The 16,908-nt window shown below is 34.0% G+C and overlaps 1 protein-coding gene across 1 annotated transcript in view; it reads right to left on the bottom strand.

Annotated features, from left to right (window-relative positions):
- Window positions 1-8,405: 8,405 nt before the first annotated feature.
- The window catches only part of LOC143232058 (mothers against decapentaplegic homolog 6-like), a 34,273-nt gene continuing 25,770 nt past the window's right edge, over window positions 8,406-16,908 (bottom strand). Inside the window, exon 4 of the mRNA XM_076467085.1 lies at window positions 8,406-9,552. Within this exon, the coding sequence (XP_076323200.1) occupies window positions 9,008-9,552 (545 nt within the window). The 3' untranslated portion in view covers window positions 8,406-9,007. The remainder of the gene's footprint in view (window positions 9,553-16,908) is intronic.

The raw sequence follows: 16,908 nt of genomic DNA, 5'->3' as shown, positions 1-16,908 counted from the left end.
GGTGTAATGTGTTCATGCATTGAAGTATTGTATAGTCTTGCATGTAATGCTTGAATGAAATTATTTAAAAACGCTCACGAATTATTCCTCAACCTAATAGCTTATTATAATGTTATCAGAACAGTATAGCATAAAGCATAAAAATATTATATTATGGCATGACTGTTAATCAGTGCGTAACTTAGTTCTTGTTTCCCTGTTGTTGTGATGTATGATCATATCCCATAGGAAACATGGAGCCATAAAGGTCTACATTCATCAAGATACTTTAGATTTTGTCCATATATAACTTGGAAAAAACAGCTAGTTCCACACTGGAAAAAGTGTTATTACAATACGGTAAAAGTATTATATTTGTATGTGGTACATGCCAGCAGTATTGATGCAGATCAGGTTTGGCTAGATAGATCATTACCTTTTACTCCAAAATACTAGTTCACTGATGTATGAGTTACAAAAGATTCAAGGCACCCATAAGTTCATCGAGCTTGTCGAAAACTGCAATTATACACCATAAACGAAACTCTCTTGCACAGGCTTGATCCAGAATCTGAGATTGAAACCAACGACACAGAGGAGTATGAGAACGCTGTCACATGTCGTATAATTTCATCTGACGAGGAAGAAAGAGCTGAAAATACTTATCTGGTTGTCCAAATTGAACTAGATGATGAACTGCTTGAGTAAGAAAGGTAAAAGACAGTTTCGCAGGTTAATTGAGCTATTGATGTCGGTAGTGGGATTAGATTATCATAGAAAACTAAGACAGACTGTGGAATCACTGACTGAAAGGAAATGGCGATTCTTGATTTTTGAACTGCCAATCAATATTCATAGCAAAATGTATGCATTGCGTTATTCATATTCCACTTAATTATTACACAGTTGAAATGGTCTTTCTTTATTGTAAAATTTAAAAAACACAAATGGCATAGCAACCTTTGGTTTCTGAGATATCAAGCAAAGTTTCATTACACTATGTAACAAAAATTTCACGTATTAGCCCACAAATATAGTCTCTCGTCATGTTTTCATTATACGCTCTCAGGTCACAAAAGCAAGGTTTGAAGAGCAAACTAGGTCTTTTCCATTTACTTCAGGCATAAGCAGTTGGGAAATAACACTTTCTGCTTAGAAACAAGAAAAAGTAAAAAATTTGTTACATAGTGTTATAGTGGATATCTGCCAAATATCGAATAATTCTTGTATGGTTTACTTCACTACTTAGAATGATCAAGTGGTTGAAAATGAATGACTGAAAGGGCATTGCGACCCTTGTTTTCTGTGTCACTGAGTGAAACTTCCTGATGTGGAACAATAATTCTGTATAGTATGTCATCTGAACTACCCGAGCTTTTAGCAATATATTCCAAGAATGCATGGTGTTTTTACACACAGTAATGTAGTTGTGTTTCATCTGAGTATAATTGGCATACGATAGCAGTAGCGCAAGTATTAACTCTTAACTGATACAAATTTTAGCTTAAAAAGTCTTAATTCAACTAAATTCTTTCAGTAATTATTTATTTCATGATGTCTGAAATAAAACCGATTTCAGTGTGACGGCTTCTAGATTCAGCACATTACAGAAGTACAGCTATTGAGACATAAGATGAGAAGATGACCTGAAAACGTAACCAAACTAATTTATGCAGGATCCAGGTGTAATCTGTTTTAGCCTACTAGAGTATGACAATGTGTAATGGGGATAAATGTAAACAACCATAGACTGTCTTAACTACTGGGGAAACTCGACAGTTGCCCGGGGCCCAAGTGCTATGCTTTTAATCTACTTCTGAGTTTTTTATAATTATGGGACCCCATTTACTGAATTCTGCCCGAGACTCCAGAATGATTAAGACCGCCCCTGTATATAAAAGCATACGTGATTGTGATCTTACAAAGATATATAGACTTTATATAGTCATTTATGATTGTTGAATAGCAAAAATAGATTAATTGCACAAAAAAGCACATGACAGAATATTATGCATATGGAAACAAAGGATTTGATCTACGATATTGAGACTTTCTGATAAAAAGTTGGCTATATCAACCGACCAGAAAGATGTTGATTGAAAATGTAGTGGGCTTTCTATCATCAATAATACTAATGAGAAAATTTTGACAGTGAAATGGTAATATTTACTAAGAAAATACACTGTTATCCAAAATCTTAAGGCCAATGAACATAAAGAAAAAAAATATGCATTTTGCGTTGTTAGACTCAACCACTTATTTTAGTAGAGCTTCGACAGATGAAAATAAGAAAAGGGAAAATAAAAACCTTTTTTTAGCATTTAATAGAGAAAATGTGAACATTATGAAATTAGCCTAAATGCCAGCTGGTCAAAAGTTTAAGACCATACTGAAACGATGCGTTACTCGGTAAACACGTAACGAAATTTAGTCATTTGTGTTCAAGCATTAGCGTTGTCAACATCTCCCACTGACACCTCCTGTGTTACATTGGGTAAAAACATGACAAAGGCTAAAAAGTTGACAGAGTTTGAACGTGGCAAAATTGTCGAGCTGCAAAAGCTACGTCATCGCTGTTGAGATTGGGCATAGTAAAACTGCTGTTGCAAATTTCTTAAAAGACCCTGAGGAATACGGAACGAGAATTTCAAGTGGTCGGCCCAAGAAAATTCCGCCGGCGTTGAGCAGGAGGATTCGACGGGTTGTCCGGCAAGACACCAGCCAATCGTCGAACCAGATTAAGGCCCTCATGGATGCAGAATACAGTTCAAGAACAATAAGACGACATCTACGAGGGAAAGGCTTTAAAAACCGTAAACGTCTTCAAAGGCCACGCCTCCTTCCACACCACAAAACAGCTCGGTTAAACTTTGCTGCTGAGAAGCGCCAAACATGGGACGTAGAAAAGTGGAAGAAGGTTTTGTCCTCTGATGAGAAAAAATATAACATGGATGGTCCAGATGACTTCCAACGTTACTGGCATGATAAGGATATCCCACCGGACACATATTCTACACGACACAGTGGAGGAGGTTCCATCATGATCTGTGGTGCTTTTTCCTTCCATGGAACAATGGAGTTTCAGGTTATACAGGGGCGTCAAACAGCAGCTGGCTACAATGGCATGTTGGAGAGAGCATCCTTATAGACTGAAGCCCCTCGCTTGTATGGAAATGACTGGATCTTTCAGCAGGACAATGCTGCAATCCACAATGCCTGCAGGATAAAGGACTTTTTCATGGCGAATAATGTGATTCTTTTGGACAATACAGCGTGTTCGCCTGAACTGAACCCCATTTAAAATATTTGGGGGTGGATGGCAAGGGTAGTCTATAGAAATGGACGTCAATTCCAAACAGTGCATGGTCTTCGTGAAGCCATCTTCACCACTTGGAATAACAACCCAGCCAGCCTTCTGCAAACGCTTATATCGACCATGCCAAAGCGAATGTTTGAAGTTATTCGCAATGACGGCCATGCAACTCACTACCGAGACTTCTTGTTGGACATTTCCTACCCTGTTTACGACTTCTTTTTGGTATGGTCTTAAACTTTTGACTAGCTAGTATTTAGGCTAATTTCATAGTGTTCACATTTTCCCTATTAAATGCTAAAAAGTTTTTTATTTTTATTTTCCATTTTCTTATTTTCATCTTTCGAGGCTCTACTCAAATAAGTGGTTGAGTATAACAAAGCAAAATGCATATTTTTTCTTTATGTTAATTAGCCTTAAGATTGTGGCCAGCAGTGTTATCCCAAGAATCTATGAATATCCCAGTGGAACATATTTTGCAAGGAGCCTACACAAAACCGATGCATTATTGTGCTCTCTGTTGAGTCACTGAATAATGACAAAGTCTCTCTCAACTTAGCGTGGCTATCACTCACGTACAAATGATCCCATTATTGTTAAAAACTGAACTTGTGGCACATGTTACTGTAGCATCCTGTTGTCAAATATCCTCATAATACCCATACCCCATAAAAAAACTTGAAACTCACAAGCTGTTTGTTAATAAAGAATTTATTTCAATATGAAAACACTTGCATCAGTTTTCCTTCGGTTAGTTGAATTTCAATTAATGAAACTGTTCACATATTTGGAAAACAACTTTTCATTCTGGTACTTAATTATCTGCTGGTCAAGTGCATCTTGGGATACTATAATGCCCACGTTTCTACATTCCACAACATTTACATTTATGCACTTTATTTATATTAGTTTTTTTCTAACATTCTTTTCACTATACTACAACACAGTTTTATAAACAAATGTACAAGATGACATTATTTCAAAATATCGTTTTTAGCAGTGACCACAGTTGTTCAAAACCCTCAGCTTTATTGGTTGTTTTTAAAATAAAACTATTTTTTTATTGTTACTTTCCTTTTAGTAACTGATGGTAATTTTGGAGATTTCATGAACAAATTTTAAAGTATGTGTTTACCAGTTGAAAATTATATAATTATGCAACTACCTAATTTTAGACAAAGTTTATGGGAAATTTACAATGGAATATTGTTTAAAATCACATTTTTTTCTGTGTGTTTGTGTTAGAATGTAATAAGAATATAGCCTCATCTGGCATGGAGTTTTCAGTTAATACTAAATAAGTTTATATATAAAAATTTTAACATACAAGAGTTGCATGCTCAGAATAGTGACTGATAAATATTGTCATTTTTTAAATATATTTTCATTAATGTAATTAATACCATCAGTTTAACACAAAAATGTTAAATGCCTGACTTTGCTAGTAACATCCATACTGTGTTTCATTAGCTGTCAGAAGAAAATGTTTCTTCTTCTCTAAAAAAGCACATTTCTTGTGTGACTGAACATTCACTAAGTGATAAAGCCAAAAACTATCACCACATAAAAGCAGCAAAACCTTGGCACAGAATATTAATTACTAGAGATTACCACATTTTGAGAATACTAATGTTCATTGTATGCCATTTTTTAAATAAATAAAGTTTATAGATTCTAGGTATCCCTAAAAATAAATTCTAATTTATGGAATGCTTATTTTCATAATTACTTTAAAAATTCAATATCAATACTAAGTAAACACAAGGTTTTGTTTAGTCAAATACTAAAGTGATCATATTGAATACAGTTCTTTAGTGAGCTTACATAACTTTTCTCTGAAGTTGTATTTAGATCAAACCTTATGACAATCAATAACAAAATGACACTTTACATGACTTTAGTTTAAATTGTAATAAAAATACTGAAGGTCAATCTTATAACTACCAATTTTGAAGCATTTTGACACTCACACCTTTAATAGAGCATTTTAGTTTAAATGAAGTATACAAAAGAAAAGCATCTTGGCAATGCTGTTGTCTTTTACAACTTACTAAAATAAAGTTCACCAAAAAAAACAAAAAAACAGTAATTTCAAAGCAAAATTTGATAGACTACTAGGAACACAGTAAAAGATGTTAGAATTCACACACAGAGTTAGATGAGGTATAATAAAAAGATTAAATAACTTATTACACAAAAGTATGAGAAATGCCATAATATGTATTTGTGATACAGAAAGTTACTGTTATTTTTTAATATTCTAAAGATTTTTTTATATATGTTTTTAAAAACCTAGGGTTGTACCTATTCAGTCTATAGGATTACAGTATTACTTTACACAAATGTAAACAGTTCATAATGCTTTACACAAATTGTTGCCTTTCACATAATTTGAAAAAACTGTCAAGTTCTAAACAGTACTGTATGGTGACTTCAAAACATCCTGCTCCTGTTGGTTTAATTTTTTTCTGAAAACAATCATTCACTGATAATATGGTAATATCTACCAATCTAGATGCAATTGAATTGAATTATTGTTACATTTATATTTATCACAATAATGCCTTCAAAATTACAGCAAATTTTTTTATCGTGTGTAAAAATCAAACTGTAAACAAGTCCATTTTATAACATTTTCGAGAAGTACAAGAGTATAAATATTTTAAGTACAGATTTTACTGCTAGGTACAAAAGAATCGTCTAAATGAAAGATCTGTTCAACAATAAGTTTCCTCAGAAAGAATATCCACAATTACATGGAAGATTTACAGTTTGATTCTGCTACTAACATGTTCCACTAGCTGTCCCTAATTTAGCAGTGTAAAGCTAGAGGGAACACAGCTAGTCACTGCCACCAACCATCAACTCTTGGGATACTTTTTTTACAAATGAATAGTGGGATTAACTGTTACATTATAATGCTCCCATGGTTAAAACAGTAAACATGTTTAATGTGAAGGGGATTTGAATCTACAAGCCTGAGATTACAAGTAGAGCAACCTAACCACCTGGTCATGCCAAGCATACTAACAAAGTACTGAAATATAGAGCATATGTATATTTTTAAAGAGGTAGATTTTTTTTTTTTTGCAAATATGAAAGAACTGCTTTCAGTTTATTTAAAATGCAAAAGATCTGGTCGTGGAAAATCTTTCAAAGTAGAGGAAATGGTAGGATACTGCAAATGCTTTTGTTGGTTTTTTTTAAGCACAAAGTTTTACAATCCTGTATGTTTGTTAATAGACAAACAAATAAAAATCTTTTTCAGGAAGTATTAAGATTTCAAGTCTGAGATACATAATTTAACTTGTACCACCAAATAACTTGTCTGCAGTGCCACAATAGTAAAAAACCCTGGGTTTCAGTTAATTTTGAAATGCTCTAGTATGAGATCCTACAAAGAAAAGTGCTATAAATGTTTACAAAACTTTACAAGTGCCACATAACAAACACTGCTCGTGTGAAACAAAACAATGTCTATATGCTGATATTTTCTGCAAGACATACGTGATTAAGAATATATTAAAGGTTTTGGTTGTGCTGTATTAAAATGAAGAACATATTCTTATTCTAGAAACTAATGTAGTTTACAGTTTAATCAAAAATACAGGGAATTTGGTCTAGTTAACAAAAGTTTGTACTCCAAGGTCAAATGTGTATTTATTGGGCTAAATTCTAATTTCCTTTAGTTTTATTTCAATTTGTGGAGAGTATACAGTTGTAGGTATATCTGCATAAAAAATGTGCACTGATATTGAACTTAGCCTAATTGATAGCTCTTCTGGTTACATTCTTTTGCAAAATCATATATTTTGTATTTATGTTATATTCATTGTTTGTATAAAATTTCAATAAAAATAAAAATGTTTGCTTAAATATTGCATAAACATTTGTATAATCTGTCATTTTTGTCATATAAAACATGTAAACAAATATTGTATAATCTAAATTTTTCTGTCACACAATCTCGGAGGGACTAAAGTAATACTTTCACTAAAATCTTCAAGTTTTAACTTAGCTATCTCTGAAACCTATATTAAACCATAACCTTTTACTTCTCATGAAAAAGACACAAGTTTGATATAATCTTGAAAACAAACAGTTATAACTATAATTTAAGCAGCTAGTACATTTTCAAGTAACAGCACAGCATTGATGACTGCTTGGGGCAACCTCATGACTAAAACCATCCCAGAGCCAAGCAATGAGTCCATTAGGACTAAATCCTTAATTCAAATCCTTCACAATTTCTAACCAAGGATTCTTAATTCTTCTAAAATTTCTAGGACCAGAATACCCAAAAAATACCACTAAAAGTGTCATCAGGTTTTCTGCTGGTGGTGCCATGATCAAGGATAGTGCTCACTGGAATTCACTAAATGCACAAGTTGGAAGGCACTATAAACACCTCAACTTTTATCTATCCTTAGCAAATCCAATTAGAAGTTCAGCTGCAGGTCTGTCTGTGACAAGACTATGAACAAGCAATAGATTCTAACTTTTTAGAATTTTTAACTTCTTGTAAATATGATATTACTAAATTATATGGTGTTGAAATGAAAAATATTACCAAAACTATGTATGGCCCGGCAGGGCCAAGCGTGTTAAGGTGTTCAAATTGTAATCTAAGGGTCGCAAGTTCGAATCCCCATTACACCAAACCCTTTCAGCCATGGGGACATTATAAAGTGATGGTCAATCCCACTATTCATTGGTAAAACAGTAGCCCAAGAGTTGGCAGAGGGTAGTGATGACTAGCTACCTTCCCTCTAGTCTTACACTGCTAAATTAGGGACGGCTAGCGCAGATAGCCCTCGAGTAGCTTTGCACAAAATTCAAAACAAACAAACAAACCAAAACTATGGAATGAGAGTAAAGAAAATATTTTGCCTATCACATTCACTGACAGACAAAACACCATTAACAGGTAATCTAATGAAGCTTGGGAGTAAATGAAAGTAACTAGTTTCAGATATCATAATTTTTCAAAGTTTTACAGATATTTAAATCCATAGAAATGACAAGCACAATGACCACAAAATGGAAGGCAGTGTCCAAGGGATTACTATTAATCAAAAGGCCATTAAAATATGAAGCAACTGTCAGCACTATGTAATTTGTTTTATCCTTTAATACCATATTATCTACTACATACAAAGATTTAAATGACATATTTAGTTCCTTTCACCACATACGTATGATAAAATATCATAAAAACAACACACTGAAAATTTCAGATGTCACTCTTAATGGACTAAAAGTATTAGTGAATACTCTAGAGAGTATATAAAGCCTTCTTATATATCATATCTTTTACAAGACAGAGAAAATAATAATCTCATGACTAAATAAATGGGTAATTTTCAAGAGCAACAAACACATCTTAAATCTTTTACATCTTTTTCAGGCATTTGTACTTGGATGATCTCTTGATTTCTCTAATCTAATAAAAGCAATTAAAAAAAATTATCAAAAGATTAACTTAAGAAGGCAATAGATAAATATTTGTTATATACACTGATATAAAAAAATCTCTTAAATACTATATGTAATGTCCATTTATAATAAATACTTGGATTTTTGTCCACAAGTGGACAGTCTAACCCTTGCAGTATCTTCATAACACTAAGTGTGAATTAACATCAGTTTTTCTCAAATTGATAGTCCTGATGGCACTGCACATGTTGACTAGTATAATGTATGTGTGACCTGTTGTCACCTGGCCATTGAGAACATTACTTCTAGCCAAGAGGGACAGGACGTGATACACTGACGCTCATATTTAGGACCCCATCCTTTGGCAAAACTAATGTGGACGGCATGATGGTTGAAAGGCCCATTTGAAAGTTTTATATCCTCCAAACACTGATACCATTTAGACTTTTCATAATCAAATATTTTTATGGAGTAACCTGGTAAAACTTTGTGAACAGTTAGAGGCCTGGTGTTTGGCAAGTCTAGGGTAGGAGAACTGACAAATAAAGGAAACTGTAACCGGTTATATACCCAGACACCCTCTTCTTCTTTGGAAAGTGTGACTCCTAAACCAATCTTCTGCCTGGTGTGAAGAATGCTGTTGTTCTTTATTTTTTCAGTGTTAGTGAGGGCACTTATGCATAAGCCATCACCATGAGGTAGGTCATAAAAGACATTGACGGCATTTTTATGGACGGGAAAAAGGCGACCAACCCGAGACCTGAGTTCCCAGTAAGCCAGAGTGCACCAAGGCTGCTGTGAGGAAAGTGTTCCACTACTGTTTCCTGAAGAAAAAAAACAACTCAATGTTAAAAAATTTTAAAAAGACTATGGCAACAAAAAGCTATTCATATTATGCAGGTCACTCTTACAACACCGAATAACGAACATAACATGCACCATAATAGTGATCACATGGGATTGCACATAACTGTACTAGAACGTTCAAGCAAAAATCCTTAAACAGTAAATCTTCAGTTCAAACAACACTTTAAAAAACATTTAATATTAATTGCTAAGGTTGTAAACATATGAAAAATGTACAAAAGAACCAGCACGTTAGATTTATGAGAAAAAGAAAATTCACTCAAAACAGCATGTTTCTAATTCTTCTCATTATTATTTTCTTGCCAGACTTCAACAAAAATGGCTTGATATATTGCACCTAAACCTTTTATGGAATACTGAATAAGATATTGCAAAGGGCATAAGAGTATTAAGTTTTTTTTATATGTTTTACAGAAGCTAAAAAAAAAAATAATCATAATTTTAGTGTAAACAATGTATCATTACCCCAGTAAGAAATTAATTTTCTTACAAATAGATTAACATTAGATGAGTGTGATATGCAGATGTTCAGTGCTTTGTACACTACACAGTGTCTTTATAGAACCAGCCCCTATATTATATATATATATATATATGAAGTGAAGGAGTAAAAAGGAAGAAGAAGAGAAACTCAATACACACATTTGTAGAGTAATTACTTTAAAATACACAAAGATTTATTTTGGACTATGTTTTATCTGAAAAGGCTACTTTCTTATTGGCAAAATTTCAAAAGCCCTTAGTGGAGGTTGTGTCTTATTCTAAGCATATATTTGCCTATTGCTACGCATTATAGCAAATTTAGTAATACAGAAACTACAAATGTTTACTACATTCTTAAAGAAATCTCCATTACAATCTCCAGTTACAACTTAACATCTTGCAGCTTGAACTAATGTGATCAAGCAGTCAACAGCTACAGTAAATCATCATGACTGTATAAGCTAGCAACCAACTAAGTTTATTATCATTACAATATATAAAGTTAGATACCATATTAACTAATCCTTTGCTCACAGCTGAACATAAAAACTCAGTATTCAAGATAAATAAGAAATTTGAAATCTAAGAACCTGCAAGTAGAGATAGTAACAATACTGGAGATATTGTAGACATTATATACTCAAACTACAAACCTCTATTTTGGGTCAATTTCATTACCTTGAATTACATTCGGAGTCAAGTATCTAGTAATTTTAAAACCAGCTCAGGATACTTAAAAAGGAAAAAAAGAAACAGTGTGACAAAGATCTTTGAGCTCCATTATATTTTTACTTTCAGAGCCTTTAACACTTGAACATGGCTATCATCAGTTGATGCTGCTATCTACAACATTCCTGCTGTTGGTTGGTTGGTTAGTGTTTATTGGCACAAAGCAACTGGGCTATCTGCACCAAACAGCTGCTAAAAAGTAAAATCAGTAAAATATGTAATCATTTAAGGGTTAAAAGAGAAAGAAGAGGACTCCCATATAACATATAAACCTAGAAGTCTCAACCAAGTAATTGGAAAAAAAAAATGAAATCAGAATCTTGAGCACCAAAATTAGTAATTATAAAATCAGCTCAGGATATTTACTAAAGAAGAAATGAAACAGTTTCACAAAATTCTTTGAGCTCCACAATATTTTTACTTTCAGAATCTTTAAAAGAGGAATGTTTTATTTAGAGCACCAGATAACATACATCCTACTTTATGAATCAGTCAACTTCAATTGTTAGATCTAACTGGCAAATGGCTTTACCAAGAAAAGGACAAATATGAAGATGAAGAAAAGATCTCACTCACCACTTTTTAGAATGTGAATTATGGATATGAGTTCTTTTATTCTGAAACATATGCCAGAATTCCTTGTATATCCCAGTTAATAACTGGCATAATATTAATGTGCTGATACTGTCACTCTGAAGATTTAATTTCCAATGTTGCATAAAGTCCCCCTGCATGCACTTAAGGGCTGTGAAGGTACTGAAAGAGTCACAGACAAACTGCATTAAATGGTCAGACTTTATGGGAATAACTGTGAAACAAACTTATGCATGCATGTTCATGCAGATAAAACCCACAAACTTCAGTGTTAACTGTATTGTATGGTTAACAAAACTCCATACTAATTACAACCATACATTATGTATGTAACTATAGTACCAAGGTTCAATACTTCTGTAACTGCTGACTTTGTGAGAACCAAATGCGTGTTGCTTATCCCAGAATGAGATGCATTCTACTGGCTCCAGGAAGAACTGCTAATTATTTTGGATTTTTCAAAAAGAATCTAGTATAAACAGTGAAAACAAATATAAACTTAAGTAAATATTTCTTTTAAAAAATTAGGATTTTTAATTTCGTATTTCTATACACACTTTTTTAAATAAAAGCTTGCTATTAATTTAGAAGACATTTTCTTTAAAAATACTTGAATTATCAAATTATTTGCATATCATTAATGTGTGTATGCTTGCATTTTCTACATACCGTATACAAATTACAAACATTTAAGTATAACATTACATACAACCTACCATAATGTATGTATCCCCGTCGCACCAAACATGCTCGCCCTTTCAGCTGTAGGGACGTTATAATGTTTCGGTCAATCCCACTATTCATAGGTAAAAGAGTAGCCCAAGAGTTGGCGATGGGCGATGATGACTAGCTGTCTTCCCTCTTGTTTTACACTGCTAAATTAGGGATAGCTAGCTCAGATAGCCCTCGTGTAGCTTTGCGCGAAATTCAAAACAAGCAAACCAAACCATAATGTTTACGGACAACAAGATAACTTGTATATATGAACACACATTTTTCTCCCAAAACTCTTCCAATCAAATATTTGCTTGCCCTTTCAGCCGTGTGGGCGTTATAATGCGACAGTCACTTCCACTATTTGTTGGTAAAAGCACAGCCCAGGAGTTGACTGTGGGTGGAAAAAACGGGTTCCCTTCCCTCTAGTTTTTCACTGCTGCATTAAGGACGAAATTCAAAACAAACAAACAAACAATCTCCCAGAATTGTATTTCAAAAACATACATAAGCAGGCAAGATACCACAAATTTCAGCTTACAACCATAAATTGCAAAATGCATTTTACCACCCTCTAGCTGTTTTGCCCCGGCAAATGACATTCAGTTTATAAAAGAATCCATAAGTGGGAATAACTACTAAAAGCGCTTTACGGGAGGATATTTAGCAAATGTAAGTATCTGGTGATATTTTAAAATCGAAAATGTTTTTTCTTTTACATCAAACTCTGCGATAAAAAAAAAAAAGTAAAACTTGTGTTTTTCTTATAGCAAAGCCACATCGGGGCTATCTGCTGAGCCCACCGAGGGGAATCGAACCCCTGATTTTAGCGTCGTAAATCCGGAGACATACCGCTGTACTAGCGGTGGCATGTAAAACTTATGCCAGTCTCGCGCAGAAAAAACTAAAATATAAAGCCTATAGAAGTAGTTTCTAGTTTCCTAGATCATCATGCAGCCGAATGTGAAGAAGTTAGCTCATTTGATAAAATGATTAACGAAGATGCTGGTGAATTCTGTAATGATCCAATAAATATAGTCTCAACCAACAGTAGTAATCCAATAAATACAGCATCAACCAGCAGTAATGATCGAATCTAAATACAAGTTGAAATTCAAAAAAATATCAAAATCCAGATATTCACTACTCACAGGCTTTACGGTCAGGTATAACTACTGATATAGTTATTGAAGTTTGCAAGAACATCATTATTATCATGTAAATTTGAATGGTGAAAAAAATGAATGGCTGGTTTATAGCATTACAAACATGTGTGCGTTATTTAAAGATCACATATTTGATACGTGCAAATTTGGACTAACTGCGGTCGTAGTAACTATGAAATGAGAAAACAAATGGATAAGAAGAAAGATGTTGGCGTGATAGCGTAAAAGCCATTGTAAAATAGTTGTCTAGCATTAGAATTTAGAAGCCACTACGAACGTTTTAATTCAAATAGGAAAGATAATTATTTAATTTTTTTGAGTATCTTAGCGAATATGATTTTTTAAAACTCCTTTGGAACGTTACAATAACTGTGTCAAGGAATTACAAGTTAGTTGTCACACCAAACTTGTGATTAGTTCATAAAATTAATTGCAAATCAGCTTCAATTCACAAACGAAGTTAAAAGTTCAATTAATTTTTACATAATTATTGTGTTAAAACACTGGACGTTAAGTCAAATCGATAAACTTACTTTTATAAAAACATATACTGGAAAAGACGGGAAAATAAGAGAAATATTTTTGGGTTTATTCCTATAAATTTTCAGCAATGTGAAATACCTTTCAAATATTAAATCTTGAGGCCTGGCATGGCCAAGCGCGTAAGGCGTGCGACTCGTAATCTGAGGGTCGCGGGTTCGCGCCCGCGTCGCGCTAAACATGCTCGCCCTCCCAGCCGTGAGGGTGTATAATGTGACGGTCGATCCCACTATTCGTTGGTAAAAGAGTAGCCCAAGAGTTGGCGGTGGGTGGTGATGACTTCCCTCTAGTCTTACACTGCTAAATTAGGGACGGCTAGCACAGATAGCCCTCGAGTAGCTTTGTGCGAAATTCCCAAAGAAACAAATTAAATCTTGACACCAAAAACAGAAGAGGGCAAAACAATGATACTGCTTAAAATATGGCAGAAAAATATACAGCCTTCCCTCAAGAACTGAAACGCAAGCAGCGTCAGCCTTATTTATACTTGTGCGAGCCAATCATTATATTGTGCATTATATTATTTTGAAAAGGCACAATAATATTGTGAAAAATGTATTTGTATTATTTTCCTGCTTCTACACAAAGATGGATCATTCTTATGGCCTGTTTATGGAACAATACAGCATTGATAAAAGTATGCGTCTTAAAGATGGTCTGGAAAAGGAGACTTTTTATGCTATCACAAAAATGTCTGCAATATCGAGGAAGCTCTTCTGAAAACTAGTGAAACTTCAACACAAATTAGTAATGCTATAACAGAAGTTACATTTTTAGTTCAAAAGTTTGACGATTATGAAATAAAACCAACAATTTCTTGTTGGTCCAAAATATTAAAATAAGTAAATGCTGTAAATTTATCACTACAAGACCCAGAGCTGAGTACTTTGAAGGTAGAAACACTTAAAATAACTGAAATCAATCTCTTTTGAATTAAAACATGATTTTGAAGTAATTTATTTACCATTGGTGACAAAATATTTCACAAAAAATGAAGCAAAAAAAACAAAAAACTTTAATGTAAACACTATTAATGTAGTACGCTCAACAGGTTTATTTTTTCCTTATAACAAAACCACATCAGACCCTCTATCGCGTCCACTGAGGGGAATAGAACTACTAATTTTAACGATGTAAATCCGTAGACTTACCGCTGTACCAGCAAGGAACTTAAATGGAGTCGCTCAATTTATCTCTAGTGCTTTTTTTTTTGGAATTTGTGACCGACCAGTTACCGAAAATGTCAACAGTGTTGTATAGCCATATGGGGCTATCTGCTGAGCCCACCAAGGGGAATCGAACCCCTGATTGTAGTGTTGTAAATCCAGAGATATACCGCTGTACTAGTGGGGGGCAAAATGTCAATCCACTTAAAAGTTAGTCATGTTATTAAATGATATGAAATATTATACGATTTTACAACAAATAACAAAGAAAAATTTTTTGAAAATGTATCTAATTTATCTATGACTGATAAGATACTGAGACATTTAATGAAAAAACAACACATCTTTTAAAATTTTGCGACGAAAGTATTTGTTGACCAAGTGATGTGTATAATTTAGTAGGAAATGAATTGCATTCGACATTTCCAAAATTAGAAAGCGTGCTGATAATTTGTTTCGCGATTTTCTATAGACACTGCTATGGGTAAAAGGTTGTTTTCTGTGTTAAAAACAGTGTAGAACTATTTACAGAACAAAGTATCCTTAGATTGTTTATCTTCTCTTTCACTTCTGAAAATAACGAATTCGAACATATAAATTACAAAGAAATTATAGATAAGTTTTCAGTTTCAAAAAAAAAAAAAAAGGCAGGAAGGAACATTTTGATATCAAGTTTATATTGTTGTTATGTGTATATGTATTACATGAGGTACAATTCTCTTCCCAATAACACTATGCTTATGAACTCGATCATTTTAGTGACTGTAATGTTGTGTATTTCTATGCATATGTTGTATATGCGTATGTTGACATGGTTTATACATGTGTGTCTTTAAGTAATCACCACTATCCCTCTTCTTTGTGGGTATTTGGGTACATTGAACTTTTAAATATCCAGGAGAGTCAGGTGCACAAGACCTCTTCCTCCAGCCACTATCCACCCCTAACAATGGTAAAATTTAAATTTATGCGCATAACCCCGTCCAAAGTATATCAGACAAGTTCGGTGGCAATTGAGCGATCGCCAACTCGACGACAGCGGATTAAGCGACAGTAAAGTATATCGAAAGATAGGCCACACTGCTGGCCAAAATCTTAAGGCCATTAAACAAAGGAAAAATATGCGTTTTCCGTTGTTAGACTCAACCACTTATTTTGAATAGAGCTTCGAAAGATGAAAATAAGAAAATGGAAAATAAAAATAAAAACCTTTTTAGCATTTAATAGGGAAAATGTGAACACTATGAAATTAGCCTAAATACTAGCTAGTCAAAAGTTTAAGACAATACCAAAAAGAAGTCGTAAACAGGGTAGGAAATGTCCAACAAGAAGTCTCGGTAGTGAGTTGCATGGCCGTCATTGCGAATAACTTCAAACATTCGCTTTGGCATGGTCGATATAAGCGTTTGCAGAAGGCTGGCTGGGTTGTTATTCCAAGTGGTGAAGATGGCTTCACGAAGACCATGCACTGTTTGGAATTGACGTCCATTTCTATAGACTACCCTTGCCATCCACCCCCAAATATTTTAAATGGGGTTCAGTTCAGGCGAACACGCTGTATAGTCCAAAAGAATCACATTATTCGCCATGAAAAAGTCCTTTATCCTGCGGGCATTGTGGATTGCAGCATTGTCCTGCTGAAAGATCCAGTCATTTCCACACAAGCGAGGGGCTTCAGTCTATAAGGATGCTCTCTCCAACATGCCATTGTAGCCAGCTGCTGTTTGACGCCCCTGTATAACCTGAAACTCCATTGTTCTATGGAAGGAGAAAGCACCACAGATCATGATGGAACCTCCTCCACTGTGTCGTGTAGAATATGTGTCCGGTGGGATATCCTTATCATGCCAGTAACGTTGGAAGTCATCTGGACCATCCAGGTTATATTTTTTCTCATCAGAGGACAAAACCTTCTTCCACT

This window comes from Tachypleus tridentatus, chromosome 11 (genome assembly GCF_004210375.1).
Source record: "Tachypleus tridentatus isolate NWPU-2018 chromosome 11, ASM421037v1, whole genome shotgun sequence".
NCBI lineage: Eukaryota > Metazoa > Arthropoda > Merostomata > Xiphosura > Limulidae > Tachypleus > Tachypleus tridentatus.
This window is presented reverse-complemented; position numbering and strand designations above follow the sequence as displayed.